Genomic DNA, 18070 nt, shown 5'->3' on the forward strand with positions numbered 1-18070 from the left:
TCCCTCTTCCAACAGCGAAACCTCCACCCCCGTCCGAATTCATAATCCTCAAAATGACGGCTCGCGCCGGAAAGGACCCCTCAAGAGCCACCAGGTCGCGACCCAGAAGGGTGATGGCGAGGATCCAGGTCCGCGCTTACCTCAGGCCGTGTGCCAAGCGCCTTTGTCCAGATTGCTTCTAGTGAGACGTATCGACTGTTGATGTGCTCCTGACTGCTAAGTGTTGCGAAGCAGATCGCCGTGCTGGCTGTCGTCGAGATGCAGTCGAGCCCAAACTGGAGCTTGCCGAAAGTGTACGCCCGAGTAGTGTGGGCGCTGCAGTCAGGATGGATGGTGGTAGTCGAAAGCCTCCACGGTTCCTAAACGGGCATAATGGCGAAGTTGGACGGCGAATACACTGTCAGCGCTGGAGATCCCGCCAACAGTCGCAGCGGTTGTATGGACATCACCCCAGACGACGTAGAGCCGCTGCCGTGTACAAGCACTGATGGCGACAACGAGGTTGTTCGGCGGTTATCAATCAAACGAACAATCCCAGCGCCAGTCCGGCCGGCAGTGCTAACACTCATGTATGCCATATCCGACGGCCACCGCGAAAGGCATCGACCCTGGGATTCCGCATAAGAAGCATGTTGGCCTTTGCGGCGAGGTACTGTACTGTGTAAAGATGATGGTTCCAACGATGCCGCAGTCGCGAGAAGGTTATGTCTCGAGAATTGCTCAAGTCCCGTCATTCACGACTTGGCAGTCAGGTAGGCCAAGGCAAGATAGGGGTATCGATACGTTCTCAATTATAGGCTATGAACGAAGCAAAGGGACATCTCCTCTCCTCCTCTCCCTCCTCCTCCTCTAATCTTCATCCATCCACTTAGTTATACAAGTCGAAAAGAAGTCTCCTCGCCACTCCCCTCCCGTCTACCAATCAACCAATGAACCAACCATTCGCGGCTCCAAAGCCTCTCCTCTCCTTCATGCAAGAAAAGTGCTCCTAGAAAATGCAACAAACCAAACAGAAGCAAAGTAAGCCGGCCGTGTTCCGTTCCATCTATGCATCGCATACCAAATGCCCAAACCAAACCAAAAAGCCATACAATCTTTCCATCCCCTCTCTCGTCTGTAAGCGCCTTCGCTAATGTTTCAATGTTGTTGTGTAGTAGCAGTAAGTCGATGTGTGTAGTAGTGCGTGCGTGCGCATTCCGCTATGCCAGTGCCAGTGACGATCAAGTAAAAGGGAGCGAGTCGAGTCCGCCAGAGGAAGAAAATTGAATCACGCCCGTCGATGAACCCCCACAAAAACACATTACTTCCTCTTGCTCTTTTTCCATCCTTCATCAATTCATCTCAGTGTACTTTTTCTTTCCCCCTCAACCTCAACCTCTCGGCGCATGATGATGGTGATGATGCTGCCCCCTCTTCAACTTCATAAACTCATGCGGCTTGCTCGGATCGCTAGGATCCATAAACGTCATCAGCACAGTGCTGAGCTCCTTGAAATCCACCGGCTTCGTCATGTAGCTGTTGAACCCAGCCTCGGCGCACTTCTGGTACACGTCCCCGAGGACGTTGGCCGACAGCGCGATGATCGGCAGGTACGGGTACTTGTTCTTCTTCTCCCACTTACGGATTTCCTTGCAGGTCTGGTAGCCGTCTTTGTTCGGCATGTGCAGATCGCAGAGGATGATGGAATAGTGCCCGTGCGGCTGCGAGAAGACCTTCTCGGTGCATTGGACGCCGTCCAGGACCGTGTCGACTTTGATGGAGACTTTGGCTAGGAATTTGAGAATCACCATCTGGTTGACGCGGTTGTCTTCGACGAGGAGCACGCGCTTGTCCTTATTGCCAAGTCGGAGTGTCAGTTCCTCGAAGACTTGCTTTTGATTGACGGCAACCTGTTGCGCGCTGTCCTGGTTGCGATCCAGACTCATCTCGCGTTCTTTCTGCGGGTCGAAGATGAGGCCGAACCGAGACGGCTTCAACGGCTTGAAGACGAACCTCAGTCTCCTCTCGGTCACCAGCTGATCGTAATTGTAATTGGGTGCCTTCTCCATGATCATTCTTCGCTGTGCGAGGTCGGTGATGAGGACAATGGCAGTCGTTGAACTAGTCGACCAAAACACCTGATCCATGAGTGCTATGATCTGGTCCACATCTTGAATCACAACCACGATGTGAGAGAACGTCATCGGCTTTGATCCAAGTACATCCCTCGCATCTGTCAAATTTTCACGAGCCGCGATCGTGTGTGGAACATTCTTCGGCAATGTCTTGTCGATGTGCGTCATGGTTGCTTCGCGACTGTACTTAAGCGGTGCGATCACAAGGATGGAGAACATCGGCGGGCTTGTAGCTCCAGATTGTGCCTTGATAGTCTCGATAGACGTGTTTGACGCTGAAGACTCAGACCCTGGTGAATGCTCACTCGCGCGGCTTTTGTCGCCTTGAGGCAGTTCAAGTTTCATCGGGGCACTCGCTGTCAAAGGATCGGGCACGATTGAAGATGCCGATGACCTTTCAGATCGGAGACTGCTTGTTCGTGCTGCAGAGCGTACCGATGGATCAGAGCTTGCAGACGAGACTGAAGGAGACGCGTCCCCAGGAGACGGTGATGCTGTCACCTCATGCAGGAACTTTGGAGACGCTTTTGCCTGTGCCTCTCCAGGTGTTGGTGCCGAGGGGACTTTCATTAGAGAAGGCGTTGCCGTGGGGGTCGGTACTGGTCCTGGAGATGCAGGGAGCGCAGGGATGCTGTGGACGCTTGGGGTAGGCGGAGGTGGCTGGTCATGCTTCGATGGCACTGTCGTCTTGATGTAGAACGTAAATGTCGATCCTTCGTTGGGTACACCTTTGGCACTCATATCGCCTCCGTGAAGTTGTGCAAGTTGTTTCGAAATCACCAATCCGAGGCCCGTTCCACCATGCTGCCTCGTGCTACTGCCATCAATTTGGCTGAACCTCTTGAAAAGATACTCAGCCTCCTTGTCGGTGAATCCACGGCCAGTGTCGATGATTTCGAATCTAATGAAGGCCTCATTCTGCGCCAATTCTATTGCGTCGATGAGGAGGCTGCATTTGACAAACACCTCGCCTGTGGCTGTGAACTTGATGGCATTTCCAACGATATTCAGCAGAATCTGGCGAATGCGGAAACGATCTCCCTTGATTTGAGGTGGGACATCTTCATCGACGAGGTAGTTGAGTTCCAAGCCCTTGTCGATGGCCATCGCAGAAGTCAAGTCGTTTACTTCTTCGATCAAAGCTCTCACGTATAGCCAGTCCATACTCAGCTGTATCATGCCGGCCTCGGCCTTTGAGAGGTCCAGAATGTCGTTGATCAAGCCGCGTAGGCCTTCAGTACTTGCTCTGATGATATTGACGTGCTCCATTTGCTCGGCGGTCAAACTGCTGTCAATGAGGAAGTTCACCATGCCAGTGATGCCGTTTAGGGGAGTACGAATCTCATGCGACATGTTGCTCAAGAATCGCGATTTCTCGTCCATGGTCTCTTTCAAGTCACGTTCCAAAGTCTTGTGATCGTTGATGTCCGTGCAAGTACCGTACCACGTCTCTTCTTCATCGTCATTCAACAGCGGATCAGCCAGAAGAACGCGCACCAGATGCCATCTGAATTGATTGTCTTTGGACTTGAGTCGAACTTCAGTAGAGTACGATGGCCGCCCATCAGCGTCTCGCGAGACCTTCAAAATTCCAGTATTGGCCAACTCAGACAGCTTTCGTTGAGGCAGTTGCGCGATTGGCGATGGTGACTCTGAGCCAGATTGAGCCCTTTCTGTCTCTGACGATCCACTCGATGAGGCGTTGGATTGCGACAATTTTCGTCTTGGCTCCACGGGAAGAGATGTCGGCACGTTCTTGGGCTTGTCTGACCCCTCGTCAAACGTGGGCAATCTACACTTTGCCAGATCCTCGGGGTGCACGTGCTCCATAAACCCGACACCCAGGGCTTGAGCTTCGGTCTGTCCGGAGTAGTGAAGCCACTGCGTGTTGCAGAACGTGACACCTTTGACCTTATTCACTGCAAACACTATTTGCGGCGACGAGTTCGCAAGAGCACGATACTTGGCTTCAGAAGCAGCCGTCTCCTGTTGCCGAGCAGAGTTCATTTCGGCCAGCTGTTGCTCGTGGAAGTCCATCATAGTCCCAATCCAGTGCACGACTTTCTGTCTCTTGTCCTTCAAAGGTGCTGCTCTGACATAGAACCAGCGGTAGTTGCCATCAAACCTTTGCAGGCGAACCTTTTGCTGCAACTGTTGATTGGTCCGAAGCGAGCGTTGCCAGGCCGGTAAGAATTCTCTTCGATCATGAGGATGAATCGCTTGCCAAGGATCGCCCAAAACTTGTCGAGGTTCTTGGCCTCGATAGATGAGGAACTTTGAATTGACCCAGCTCAGCATGCCAGTCTCCGGCTGGGCCGTAAAGATCTGCACTGGCACAGAGTCGATGATGGTGCGCAGCAGACGTTCTGAAGGTGGTGGCATGTCCTCAGGGAAACTACCCTTCCGAGAATGTGCGAACCCAGGCGTTCGAGCTTCAGCAGGCGTAAGGGGAGTAAAGCCGCCAAAGGATGTCTGCAGATCTGCGCCGTAAGAGTGCAGAAGTGAATGTTGTCTACTTTCCTTGAAGTCTGGCAGCACGGGCATGGACGGTCGTGACCGAGATGGAGACGGTCCTTCTGCAGTGTTGGACGGGCTGCGTTCTCTGGTAATGGACTGAGCAGGGGATTTATCTTCCTTGCTGTGTGCACTGCCTTTTGACCTGCGATCGGTCTGAAATGGCTTGAGTTCATCATCAGCACCATGCTTGCTGTCGCTACTCGATGTCTTCTTAGGCTTTGCAGGAGTGTTGGTGCTGCTAGCAATACTGCCGCTTCGTTGACCCGATCGCTGCTTCTTGACCTCAAAGTAGTTGTCAACTAGTTCAGAGCCTGTCACAGCAGGAGTGCCAGCGACAGATCTGCTTTGGGTCCAGCCATGAGATGCAGGGTCCCAGCCGGGCGTTCCAACGATAGAGCCAGATGGACTGGCTTTCGAACGGCCAGAGTAGTCTGACGGACTTGTCATGCTTCCAGAGACCGATCCTGGAGGCTGCTCAACTTCTGCATGGACGATGTCTTCCAACGACGCAGGCTCAATCGTCATCGGTGCCATGCGCACTTGATTTCCGCTGGCAGTCCGGCGGTGCCGTATCGCGACGGATTGTACATGCGTAGCTGAGAACTGCTGAGCGATCGCGAAAGAAGTCGCTAGATGGGGTCCTAGTAGAGACAAACACTGCGCCAGGTTGCTGGGATATGGCGTAGCTGGAGACAAAATGGAGATGATCGCGATGGGTGCCTTCCTATCCTGATCCACGGTATTACTGCGCTCCAAGTTGTGAGGCCTGTCCTTCGATTTTGGTGTCATTCTCAGAGATTGCATGGGCTGAGACCAGGTAGGATGGACCAGTGGGATGTGTATCACAGTGTGCGCACGGTCGACGCCAATAGCCTCGATCTGATCGTACTGTGCATAGTCTTTCGGGCTGGTGGCTGGTTGAAACGCATCATCCACTTGACTCTCGTCTGGAGAAAAGAACGGATTGCTATCTTCGTCCGTCTGGATAGCCGGCGATGGCGCGGGAGACTGTTGCCAAGGTGAGACAGGTTGCTGTTCGTAGTCTTCGTACTCTTTTCGCAGCAGTGGTCCGTTATCAGAGGCGAAAACACTTCGATAGTTGCCGAAAAAGCTGGGCGGCTTCTGGGAAGATGTTGACTCTGGAGCCGACTGCGACAAAGACGAGTTGTTGTTGTTGTTCGCAGCGTAATCTCTGGTCACGGTAACGATTCTACCACGTTCAAGTACACGATTGATGCCAGCAGGCTCGATAAGTGGATGATTTTCATGATCGAGCGCGCGAAGCGTATCGAACACCTCCGCGTAAGGACCAGCATCGACACCACCACCAATGCTGCTAAAGTCTTGATCACTCAGAGTACCAAGAGGGTTGCTTGTCGATGAGGGAAATCGAGGCGTCGGCAGCGAGCTATATCCGACGTTAGTCATACCAGACGCATGGGTGACTGTGCGCTGCGGTCCTTGCGGTCGTGCACGGGTTGGTGGATCGTTGAGTATGCCCAAAACGTCTCTGACCTCACGCCCATGCCCGGCGTACGAATGCCGCGACTCAAGTCGTGGACGCAGCCTTTCAGGATGCAACTTTTGAGGACCGCTGTCATGGGCCGTCTCACTGGAAGGTTCGCGCAGCACGAACTCCGGTCTCTGAAAACCGCTTTGCGATTGTGGGATAGTCGGCACCACATCCTCTCGACCACTCATACTGAAGGTCGCCTTCTGTCCCCAAGGTACATTCTCAATATCGGTCGGGTCAACCGGTTGAATCAGTGTCGCACGATCGGCGTGAAAGTGGTCGTGCAAAATGTTGGTGACGGCCGCCCACCACTGCTCCATTCCAGGTTCTGCATTGAGCTGGAGAATTAGATCGTACAAATTAGGGGTTGGATATCGCGGGTCCTCTGGACCAAAGTCGGCGCCGAAGCCAAGCTGTAAGAAAGCAGGATGCATGCCTGGCGTTGATCGTCCAGACCGTGTATCGACACTACCTTTCCGCGGGGTGGACTGGTCATTGCTCGCTTGATTAGATGTCGTCGGCGATAGCGAAGTAAAAGGCTGATGGAATGACGTTGACCACGATCTCGGGGTGCCTGGAACGTATGGAAAGGGATAGGATGGTGTTCGAAGCGGTGCGCCTGCTGGTGTCGCGGGGACACTTCCTCTGATGGTGCGGTTGGATTCGGTCGATTCTGTGGAAACCGTAGATGACGTCCGCACGGGTTCGTCGCCAAGCATGGCGTTGAGCGAGCCCTCCGAACTACCTTCCTCTTCTCGGATGGGAGAGACCCGTTTGCCCTCCCCCTTCGCACCTGCGCTGCTGCCATAACTTCTGCGCATCCGGGTCTGAGCCAGCATCTTGGCGCTGAGCTGGTCTTTTATCTGGTCGAGATTGCCAGGCTGCGCGCCTTGAGCAGGAGCCTTGCTTTTGCCCTTGTGTGAGCTGCCACTTCGGGCGGCACTCGGCCGGGAGGCCTTCCTGTGATCCTCTGCGGCGCCGTCATGGCCTGGCACGCTGCTCGCGGTGTCGTCGGGGATGGCAGCACCTTCGTCTGGACTGCGGTTGATTTCTGAGAGACGACCGGGCGGGGTGCGTTGCAGCTGGGGGCGGACGTTGGATGACGAGGCGGTGGTGTCGGGGGCGTTGGGGTGCGGCGGAGCCTCAGTGGGCGTCGGGTCGTCGCCGTCGTGCTCCTGCATCGCGCTGCAGCGGCAGGTCGTCGTCTCTGTGCACCGGGGGACCAGTGCCCGCGCGAGCGTGCCAGACGCTCAGCGAGACGAGAGCAGGGCGCGTGGTAGAGGGATGGGTCTGCGAACGCATCGGAGAGCAGTCAGAGGCCAGCAGCTGGCGGAGTAGAGTTTGGGTGGGTGGATGCTGCTGCTGCTGGTGGTGTCGCTTGTCGCCCGTCCTGTGCTGTGCGATCCTGATGAGCTACTAGGCGGGCGTGGGCGCGCGGGAAAAGCGTCAGAGACGCTGCAGAGAGCAAGGCGGCGGATCGGTGACGTCGAGAGCCGTGCGACCCTGACGCTTCAAGGTTCCTTTCACCTGCGCCAACACCAACACATCCAGGAACCGCGACCAAGACACCCCGTTCAGCGATATCTCCAATCGGTCGCGCACGCTATTGTTGACTACGAAAGCTGCACACGTGCGGGCGAGACAGCGTCTACGTTAACCGGTCTTGGATTATTGTTGCCAACTCCCAACCGTCGCGTCTGGCACGCAGCGTGGGCAATCGCAGCTAACGAGGGCACTAGCACGGGAAGAACCATCGCCTAAACCACACCACCACCCCTGTCTCTTGCCTGCACATTGATCATTGTCGTTGATCCGTCTTTCCTGCCCTATCGTCGACAGAACCGCAAGACGAAGAAGGGATAATACGGCCTGACCGCCCTTGTGCGAGAGTTCATCGACCAAGCCTTCACGCAAGGCAGACCACGAGAGCCGACCACTCTCGTCCCGACGCAGCGGACCGAGCGATGTGATTGTCTCACTCCCCAGCCGGGACGTTGCTTTCGGTCTTCAAATCGGCAGTCGCCAACATTTTCTCCCTCTCTCTTCAATCAATCGATCAATCGATAGAAAGGTGGTCAGATACCTGACTCAGCCCGTCAAGTTGATTGACTGAGGACGCCCGCCTCGCTGAAGAATCTTCAATCCCCTTCCCAGCATCATCCCATCCGCGTGAACGCAGGAGGTGCCGTCAGTCGCAGACGTCATGCTGCATTAGCGTCACGGGCCTTGCCGAGAGGATCTCAGGACGTCACCTCTCTCGCCCTCGCATCTTTTGCTGCAGGCCATGCGGCTGAGAGAACCTAGAAGAGATACACGGCGCTCTGTCACATGCACGGCTGACATCCTAGGCTGACTGATAGGAGAGAGCTATCAGCAAACCTCACCTCAACCTCAACCTCGAACAAGAATTTGATGATGAGCACTGCGGACATCGGCGTTCCCCCCGAACATCACCAGGCTGCACTTCGGCAACATCCAAGACGCCAAATTGAAAGTGGATTTCCAGCGTCATCGTCAACACAGATCTCTTCAGTCTCCCATGTGATTCTATCTTTTCGGAATCGGGTCTCACTTCCGCGGCTCGACTAGCACTTTTTGCATCGACAAAAGACCTACCGGTTATGTCACGAGGACTAGCGTCCATATAGCGACTCTGTACGAAAAGCTCATCTACCAAGAAGCATTCCATTTGGCCTGCACGCTTGTGTCGCAACACCTAGGAACTCGCAAAAGAATACGAGAGAAGCCCTCTCGCTCAGCCACGTGCTGACGCGCAACGGTGGCGATGACATCTTGCAAGTACGTACGAGACGTGAAGGCGACTTGAATACGAAGTCACCAACGTGTCGCCGCCACCTCGGACAACATCATACCCATCAGTCATGGAAGTCAGCAGGCCGTCATGATGCTTAGAACGGTGGCAACGCACGCATCACGCATGTTCGGTCAGTGACAGTAAGCCACCTCGAGGAGTTCGGCCTAAGGCAGCATCCTGATGAAACGAGACGAGAACATATCTTCTCCAATGTAAACGACGACCACGTCCAAAGCCAGTGTTAACATTATCCATAGCCAACCATCACTTTCCACACGGGGACACGTAAACTCCTTGAACATCACAATATACCGACTGAGACTTTCCCATACCTAAGGTAGCTGAAACGACAGTAGAGTCTCCGTAACGGATATAACTTGTTGCCGTCGTGTTCTCGCTCGACAGGAGAGAAATTCGTCCCATCTACAACCCGCCTCTGTTCTGCTGCAACGACGAAATAGCCACTGGCGTGTTTCATGTCAGCTTTTCTGAAGCATTCTCACATCCTCCACGAGGTGAACACTCACTTTCTCTCCGACTTTCCAATTGAAAGAATGATTTGCACACACTTTTGGCAAGACAGCACAGTGAAACGAGACCAGGCCACAGCCAAAATCCTGGAATGAGGCAAGAATATCTTACCTTATCTTATCTTTCCCTTTCCATCTTCACTTGCATGAATACAACACAACACCCCCTTTTGCCACATCTTTCCCATCGCTTGCCATTCCATTGCGTTCCCGATCAACAACGCAACAACGCACACCAATCAATCGATCAACCCATTTCCATCTCACGAATCAATTCATCTTAATCCTGATATCATGAATCCTCATCATCAACAAGGAACAACCAGCATGAACCCTCAAACAAACAAACAAAGCAAGACGCCGCCGCCCATTTCTCAAACAAACAAAAAAACGCCCTCACAATCTTCATGACCGTACATACGTCGCATTTCCCGGAGGCTGCTGCGGCGGCGGTGGTTGCTGCGTCGTCGGCGTCGTTGCACTCGGACTTCGAATCCCCGCCGTGGTATCCGGTAAATTCCCAATGGCTTTCACGAGCCACGCCTTCTCGTCGTTGAATTGATCGTCATCCGTGCGGTCTTCGAGGAAGCGAGGGAGGAATTTGAGCAGGCGCTGTTTGTTCATGATGAGGAACTTTTGGACTTCGGGGGATTTGTTCGGGTTGGCGGCGAAGATCTGCAGATATTACTGTTAGGATGAATGTCATCGTGTAAATTTGAGGGAAACGGTATCACTTACTTTGAAGACGTGAAACGCCTCGTATTGCACCATCCGCCGATCGTCCTTCAATTGCCACATTATAAGCTTGAGGTTATCCCCCGACTCCACATACCGACACATCACCTCGTAGAACTGCCGATCCAGTAACACCTCCCCCAACAGCTTAATCGACTGCCGCTTGGTCACATAGCTCTCACTCTTGACCAACACCTCGTTATACCTGCTGAAGAACAGGTCAAAATTCGTCGTGATGTACTGCGCGACGAGTTGTTTATGTTTCGTGAGGATCAGCCGGAAACAATCGAACGCATCCGCGCTGACTTCGAAACTCGACTTGTCGATCCAGGTGAAGAAGCTCCAGAAGACCCCTTCTCCGGACGCAGGTGCGGTGACGTCCACGTCATTGTAGATGTCGATCGTCTTGCCGTCACTGCTCGGCTCGTCGTATAGAATCACCGCCGCGACGGCATCCCACTTCAACGCCTCTTTCAGGATCCCACCACACGGACTCGCGCTCTCCCGTCTCTCGTATCCTTTACACAACGCGATCACGATCTCTGGCTGTCTGCGCAACACCTCTTTCAGCGCATCCGGTTCATTCGAGCTGGACCCCGGGTTTCTAAACCGGAAGACGTTCGAGATGATGGTTTGCGTGTCTTTGCGGGCTTCGAAGGGCAGGCGGTGGATTTTGTCGACGAGGGTGGGGAGGAGGGATTCGGTGAGGAGGGCGGAGACGAGCGAGTAGATCTGTTCCGGGGTGGTTTCGGCTTCGGGGGTCCCTTGGAGGATGGTTTTCATTTGGGAGAGGTTGCGGGCGAGGTCTTCTTCGACCTGGGGGAAAATCAGTTGTTGCGGTGTGGTGTTCGGATCGTGTCCGCATACCTTTGCAGCTTGGCCATCGTCTTTGGTCAGTCTTTGCAGCAGGTCTTTGGTTTGTTTGGCCAGATCTGAGGCGGATCTCTGGCGGTTGCGACCAAATAGAAAAGCCATTGCGCTCGAAGCGCCTGAGCGGCGGGGGAGGCGTGTTTACGGTGAGCAGTTCAGGCGGGAGTAGCAGGCGAAGGTGAAGTTGTGTCTGGAGGCTTTGTTCGGGAGATGTCCGCCCAGCGGTTACGGCAGCAGCAGCAGCTCTCAAAGCTGGGTGCGATGCAAGACACCCTCCATGTGTTTGGAGAGTTGGATTTGAGTTTCAGGGACGTTTGTTGCTGGGTTGCTTGCACCTGCAGCTGCTTCGAGACGACGTGGGGGATCTCCGCCTTTTACCCGAAGCTAGCCCGCGTTCGTTGCCAGGGTCACCGGCGCTTGGTCCATTTCGACATGTGTGAGGAGGTGAATGAATTCAACTCATCCTACTTCTTGCAAGGGGTATTGCGATTCTCGCAGGCAACTGAGAGTCAAGTCTTTGCAATTATAGGCTTGTATTGCGACCTCGCAGCGGACCTCAGTCCATCCCATCTAATAAGCTCTCTCCTTATCAGCTCCCCCAAAAAGACATCACGCGAGCTTCTCCCTCTCCTTCCACTTCATCACTCACCACCATGGTGGCCAACCCAAACCCCTCTACATGCCAGTTCCTCACCCTCCTCCCCCGCGAAGTCCGCGACATAATCTACGAACACATCCTCACCTTCCCGCGCCCCCTCAAACTCCGCCAAGTCGTCGCCGGATCCAAGAACACCGCCATCCTCCGCCTCAACCGCCAGATCGCCTCGGAGGCCCTGCCCATCTTCTACGACGCCAACACCATCCTCGCCACCCGCAACGACTTCTGCAGCGACACAGGCCCCGAATTGCAGACTCCCCTCCGCAAAGATCGCGTCCGCCACTTACTCATCCGCAACTTCAGCCAGTCGATTCGATGTTCGAGTTTCTCAGGCGGAAACAACCTCTTCCTGGAGGGCTGTTGCGATGTGTGCAAGCCCAACGCTGCAGGCTTCATCGCCGCCCTCGGGAGTCTGCCTCGTCTCAGAACTGTCGTCGTCGACTACCACAACCACTACCGCGAGTTCGAATTCATCAAACAAACCATCCGCGGGATCGGGAGCACCCACGTCGAAGCAGAACACGGCTTCGCTTTGACTTGCACGCACATCGCGCGCTACAGACTCTCCTCACCTTCCCTCCCGCCAAATCTGGATATCACGTTCACCGACCTCCCCCTTCATACCATCTGGAGCGAACTATGGACCCTCCGCGGCACCAACAAATGCCCCTTTCCCCTCCCAGGCGAAGAGGCCCTCCTCCAACGCCTCCGCGAAGACGAACATCCCTACTTGCCGGATCAACTCAACCACATTATCTACGCGCGCCACTCGCGACTTCACCAACCAGTTGGGGAGGTCTGGACCGAGTATGAGGCGAAGAGCTCATCGAATTCTTCCGAGGCGATGAATACCTTGACGGAGATGATCCTAGGGTATCTGCACGCGAACCGGCAAGTTTCTTCGTGGAGGACACTCACAGCTCTAGCCCGCAGCGCTGAGGCGAAGGCTTACGAAGCTGAGGGACGAGAAGTACCGGAGGAATATAGAACTTGATATTCGTGGCAAATAAGAAGTCAATAATGCCTATTCAAGTGAACTTCCACCCACCCGTCCTCCCACTAAACAACCCGCTCGGATCCCTCTGCCTCTGAATCCCCCTCAACCGCTCATACGTCTCCTCCCCATAACTCCTCACCGGATCCTGATTATACATGGCATCATTCATGAAAAGGGGGTTGAAATTCGTCGTCCCTACATACCCGCTACTCCAATGCGTCGGCCTCGAATTGCCGTATTTCTGCCGGGCGTAGTTCTGTGCAGGCTGCGTGATATTCGTGAGGTCCGCGGCGGCCGCGGCGTCGGTCGTGGGGAGCAGCCAGGAGACGTCGTATTCCATGAAGACTTTGTCGCCGTGCGCTGGATCCAAGCCTAAGAGGTTCACGCCGTTGGGGGCGTTGACGGAGGCCGATTGCAGAGTATACGGCATAGGCTGGTAGGCTAACGAGAAGACGTAGTTGTCGAGCTGTTTCCGCTGGTAGGATTTTGCCAGATCGAACCAGGAGTTGAAGATGTTTTGATACAAGTCTACGCCGTCGGCGCCGGGGAGGTTGGGGAAAGTGCCTGTGCGGATGAGGTAGCGCATGCCGTCGAGGGAAAATTGCGAGTTGTCGTCGATGAGGTCTTTGTAGGAGCGGGGGCCTTTGGTGGCGTCGATGAGGGAGGGGATGGCGTTGAACTCGGAGAGGATGGGGCCGGGACCCGCGGGAGAGTTGTAGTAGAAGAAGACGACGAAGATGTCGACGAGAGAGTCGAGGGTGGTGGAGAAGGTGACGATGACGGCGGCTTTGGTATCGTAGTAATTCGAAATGAGGTTGTGGGTTGCGTTGATGAGGGCGTCCTTTTGGTCGAGGGTATAGATCTTGTGCCCGCCCCAGACTTGGCCGATGGGGAAGGTTTCGAGGACGAATTCGGTGACGATGGCGAATTGGTTCCCGCCGCCTTTCAGGGCGTACCAGATGTCGGAGTTTTGGTTCTTGTTGGCTCTCGTGACCTCGCCTTGCGCGGTGACAATCTCGTATTCGACGACGGTGTCGGCGGTCATTCCCTGTGGATCGTCAGCCCTTGAATTTCATGTTTACATGGTTGTAGCCCGTACATGCTCGGTACTCAAGAAACTCAATCCGCCTCCGAGGGTCAGACCAGCTGCTCCGACGTGTCCAAGACGTCCAGACACAACAGCACGGTTATAAGGATCGAGAGCGGTAGCAACATCGATCCATCTGGATCCCGGTCCAATGTGTGCGTAGTTGTTGCTGTCAAGAGTCGTCGTCGCCATGTTGGGCTCAGTTGCAATTAGGATACCATCTTTCGTGCTGCTGAATCCCTTGTTCGGGTTGTGGCCACCGCCTTTCACGGCAAATGGCACATCGGTGTAGTTGTTCAACACCTGAACCGCAAAGGCAATGTCCTGCGCTGTCTTTGGGAAGAACATGCATGCTGGGATGTTGTCCGCATTGGCCTGGGACCAGTAGGCGTGCAGTTGATCTGTGTAGGTCACTCCAAGAGCGAGGTCTGAAAGCTCCAGGACGCTGTCGGCATATTGCTTTGGATACTGTTTTTCGATTAGAGAGCAGGCTGTCTTGGCGGACGATGCAGCAACGACAGTAGGAATAATAGCTAAGAATGCAGATGCGAGTGATAATGCTGAAACGAAAGACATATTGTGCAGATTCCACGGCTGAACAAGTCGAAAATCAACGACGGAGACAGCGGCAGACAATACTTATAGAGACGATGCATGCTGTAGGCGCAGCCACACTGTAACTGCAATGCAGTCCGCAGGCCACATCCGAGACAGAAAACTCAAACTTCATCAAAGCATCCGTATGGCTGCCACATGCCCCGACATTGCGGAACATTAGAAGTCTATATCGGCTGGAAATAATCTTACTCGATAAGCTTGGAGTGTGTCGAACCGGTCTCAAGTAGTTGTGGTCGTGGTTGTAGACTTGTCGGTGCTGGCGGTCGACGATCTTCCAAGGTCCCGCACGGAAGGACGCCTCTCCGGCTTCCAAGTGCACTCACTCAGCAAAAGTTAAAATGCGCCATTCCATGTGCACTCGCGAGATCCTTCCTTTCTGCAAATTTTGCATGCGGTCGACAACTTGGTAGAAGTCATGGAGAGGGTGTATGAGAAGCTGGCTAACTTTTGCCACTGTGTTACAGGAACGACCCCGTCCCAAACGTCTCGTCCAATGGCTTGACTCGGGCGCTCCAATTGGAACCTGTCTTTTGTGATTCTCTGCCGGCATCAAGGTGGTAAAGTCCTGCTCTCAGGACTTGTAATCTTGTGACAGTGTCACGAGGCTGAGCTGATGATGCCTGCTGCTCATCTGTGCCTGGATCTTGTGTGCAGTCGAAGGGCATGGAGATCGCCATCAGGAAGACGAGGTACGAGGTGTGGGCGGCTCGTTTGCTCCGATCTCATGCAAAGGAACCGCGGTCGAGACGATCACAAGCAAGCCAAATGCCGGAACAGGAAAATGAATGTTGTGCTTTTGCATGCGGCATCCAAGTCAAAGGGCCACAATGTTTCCAGCTGCGATCACTTCCTCCGCGCGACGTTGTAGAAGGCCATTTTAAGCTTTTCGCCAGACGGTAGACGGGCCGGTCCCCGTACGGAAATCCCTGCCTCCGCGCTTTTCCCCCGACTTCACCTGTTTTCTGGAGGAAAGAGCCAGCGAGCCACCGAGGGATCTCTTCAACAGTCGAAATATCTATTGGCCATGCACCACATTATCCTCGCGTTTGGAGGGAGTCATACGCCAGCCTCGCTTGCCTTCTAATCCCCCATCTCGTATATACTACGAGATCTCGCACATGCTACGAATTCGATTTGGAACAACGTTGGGTCACCTGGCGACGATGCCTGACTCGGTTCAGTCGAGAGTGGAGGCATGGCGTTGGTGCGTGCCCGTCAAGAAATTTTACAACGAAGTCAACACTCGTATCAAAGCGAAAGTATGAAATTGCACTCGCCTGATCTCCTGCTGGACAACGACATCACCGCATTTTCAAGAACACCGAGACGGCAAAGTCAGCCTTCGTTCCCAGCGGATTATGTTGTCCAGAACTGACGTCTTTCCTTTGCACCGATGTGGTTATGTGCTAGGTCATGCTATGGACCACCATCTATTTTGCTCAGTCCGCTGGCAAGTGAGGGAGCGTGAGTCGGATATGTGTTGTTGGTTCTTCCATGTGCTACATGCGGATGACAACCTGCTATGATGTGGTCCAGCACTGCGCTGGCAGTCAAACGTGAGTACTGCGGATGACCACTGATGAGTGTAGAAATATCGACTTCTCTGTTCGAAGATGAATGTCCAACTTGCACACTTCTTTGCACACTGAAATCAACCAGAATCAAGCACAAACACACACCCGACATACTCCTCAACTTGAACACCATGCTGATATCGCCGATGTTGGTGATACTCGCTCTCCTCTTCACCTTAGTCCAAGCCGACCCTCCCAAGCCCCCAAATCTCTGCTTTTACAAGCAGAGAGGCGAATCTGGCTGCGATACCAGCCAGCCGTACTTTTGCTGCGAAGGCCTCGAGCGGGGCCGATGCTGTCGAGGCCCTCCTCAGGGTTTCTGTGGCTGCATGGATGCCAGTCCTCTTTCGCGCGAGGGCCCGGTCACTCACGACTCCGTCATATTCTATCAAACAAGTAACGGCAAGAATCCGATCGATGACAGAACCTACGCGGCCCGGATCAATAACGACAAAAAGACTTCCCCAATCCCGCAAAGCCCGCTCAATGAGTGCAGCATTCGAGCGGTAGTCGGCAGTAATGACAAAGAAATACCGTTTCCAAGGGAAGGCCCCCTCCGTAACGTCATCCAACGGAAGCGAGCAGCCCCCAAAACACCGCCTGCGAACGACTGCTGGTGGCCTGACGTCGTTTACTACAAGCCACCAGGCAGTGGGCAGAAGTCCAGCAAAGTGCCACCAGAAATGATGAACGAGGTCGCTGGAATGTTGGATAGGCAAGAATGGGATGCCATGGAACAATTCAGAGCCACGCACGAAACCTTGCAATGGAGGGTGGACGATGCGAGGCATTCAAGCGATGACGATGATGCTACCACACTGGTCGGCAGCGGATCTGATGGTGATCGAAGCATTGGTAGTGGGAGTAATCGATAAAGCGGGTGTTTAATCAAGGCGGGTGTTTGACAGTATGATGTTCGTGGCAATATGGACCTTGACTGGCGTGGCATTCAAAGAGGCTTGACGAATGCTTGGAGAATGTCTATCGTGCCATCTGCTGGCCAGACTGGCGTGGTATCTTAATAACATGTTAGTGTACTCAAGTATCCATAACTAGATTATGATGCAAACAATTCGAGACTGATACGAGGCATGCTGCTGCTGTTCTTATGTTCAGCAATGCAGACGTCGTCGTCGGAATCTGGATTCACAGCATGTCTATATCCCACGATGACGTTCCATACTTCCAACGTCGACGGGTTTCCAGTCTGATACTTTGAAGTCACATCTCGCCTCCAGGTTGCCCGGCCTCAGGGTCAGATCCTCGACATATTCCTCTCGCTCGATGTTACCGAAGGCCCTGTGCTCGCTCTGGATCTCGTTGTCGATAGGAAGAACAGGTGGCAGCGAGGAAGACGCTGTGTTACATCACTATGGTCCAGAAGCGTAGCTTCGGGGCTATTTATCGAACACTGGACAAAGGTGATCGACTGTCGAGTCTAAGGAGGAGGTGAGGTCAGGTCTGAAAGTCGACCCGACCAATTTGTCCCTGATGAGGTGTGCCTTGTGCCTGAGCTGACCTCGGCCGTGCCTGCCTCCTTATGTCAAGACATTTCTTGGAGAGCAGTCCAGACCTCCTGTCCTCATAGCACCGGCAACAACATCCTTCGTCGCAACAGTATCCTTTTGCCCATAACCGCCATGCCCCTTCCTTCCACCCAGATGAATTCTGGAACTCAACAGGAGACTCCGTAGAATTCCTTGGTAGTTCACTCAAAGCGATCCAATACTTAGCCTCCTACCCGAAACCATCTCACACGTCTAAAGAACGAAACGCCATCTCACCTCGCTATGAAAATCCCCCATCAGAAGACTCGCTCGGTCGAGCCAATCGTCCTCGCCATCCCGGCATACCAACTCCGGTGCACAACCGCGAAGAAAACAAGCACACGACCGTCAATCAATGGGAGGCGAAAGACCCCGTCTCGCGGTCCCCCAAATGGCTTGAGATCAACGCGACTGCGACAAGATGGCGTTGATCTCTTACCCGGTAGCGTGCCAGACGAGCGGGGATTTTGGCACATGCGTGGTCCAAGCTTCGCG

General features: G+C 54.0%; 5 protein-coding genes across 5 annotated transcripts; 2 read left to right on the forward strand and 3 right to left on the reverse strand.

The window, feature by feature from the left end:
• Positions 1 to 1370: 1370 nt before the first annotated feature.
• M409DRAFT_49026 (uncharacterized protein) lies at positions 1371 to 7325 on the reverse strand (the record flags this gene model as incomplete). The annotated part of the gene is made up of 1 exon (XM_033811119.1): positions 1371 to 7325. One exon carries the CDS (start codon positions 7323 to 7325, stop codon positions 1371 to 1373), a length of 5955 nt encoding a protein of 1984 aa, XP_033675048.1.
• Positions 7326 to 9894: 2569 nt separating this feature from the next.
• On the reverse strand, positions 9895 to 11199 carry M409DRAFT_16428 (uncharacterized protein; the record flags this gene model as incomplete). Its single annotated transcript, XM_033803617.1, has 3 exons — positions 9895 to 10164; positions 10228 to 11040; positions 11092 to 11199. The coding sequence occupies 3 exons, from the start codon at positions 11197 to 11199 to the stop codon at positions 9895 to 9897; spliced, it is 1191 nt and encodes a 396-aa protein (XP_033675049.1).
• Positions 11200 to 11747: 548 nt separating this feature from the next.
• Positions 11748 to 12746, forward strand: M409DRAFT_16429 (uncharacterized protein; the record flags this gene model as incomplete). The annotated part of the gene is made up of 1 exon (XM_033803618.1): positions 11748 to 12746. The coding sequence occupies one exon, from the start codon at positions 11748 to 11750 to the stop codon at positions 12744 to 12746; it is 999 nt and encodes a 332-aa protein (XP_033675050.1).
• A 34-nt stretch (positions 12747 to 12780) lies between these two features.
• M409DRAFT_16430 (uncharacterized protein) lies at positions 12781 to 14412 on the reverse strand (the record flags this gene model as incomplete). The annotated part of the gene is made up of 2 exons (XM_033803619.1): positions 12781 to 13797; positions 13849 to 14412. 2 exons carry the CDS (start codon positions 14410 to 14412, stop codon positions 12781 to 12783), a joined length of 1581 nt encoding a protein of 526 aa, XP_033675051.1.
• A 1435-nt stretch (positions 14413 to 15847) lies between these two features.
• Positions 15848 to 16903, forward strand: M409DRAFT_49029 (uncharacterized protein; the record flags this gene model as incomplete). Its single annotated transcript, XM_033811120.1, has 3 exons — positions 15848 to 15918; positions 15991 to 16010; positions 16044 to 16903. The coding sequence occupies 3 exons, from the start codon at positions 15848 to 15850 to the stop codon at positions 16901 to 16903; spliced, it is 951 nt and encodes a 316-aa protein (XP_033675052.1).
• Positions 16904 to 18070: the final 1167 nt, after the last annotated feature.

Source organism: Zasmidium cellare (assembly GCF_010093935.1).
Source record: "Zasmidium cellare ATCC 36951 unplaced genomic scaffold M409scaffold_1, whole genome shotgun sequence".
In the NCBI taxonomy this organism is placed as follows: domain Eukaryota; kingdom Fungi; phylum Ascomycota; class Dothideomycetes; order Mycosphaerellales; family Mycosphaerellaceae; genus Zasmidium; species Zasmidium cellare.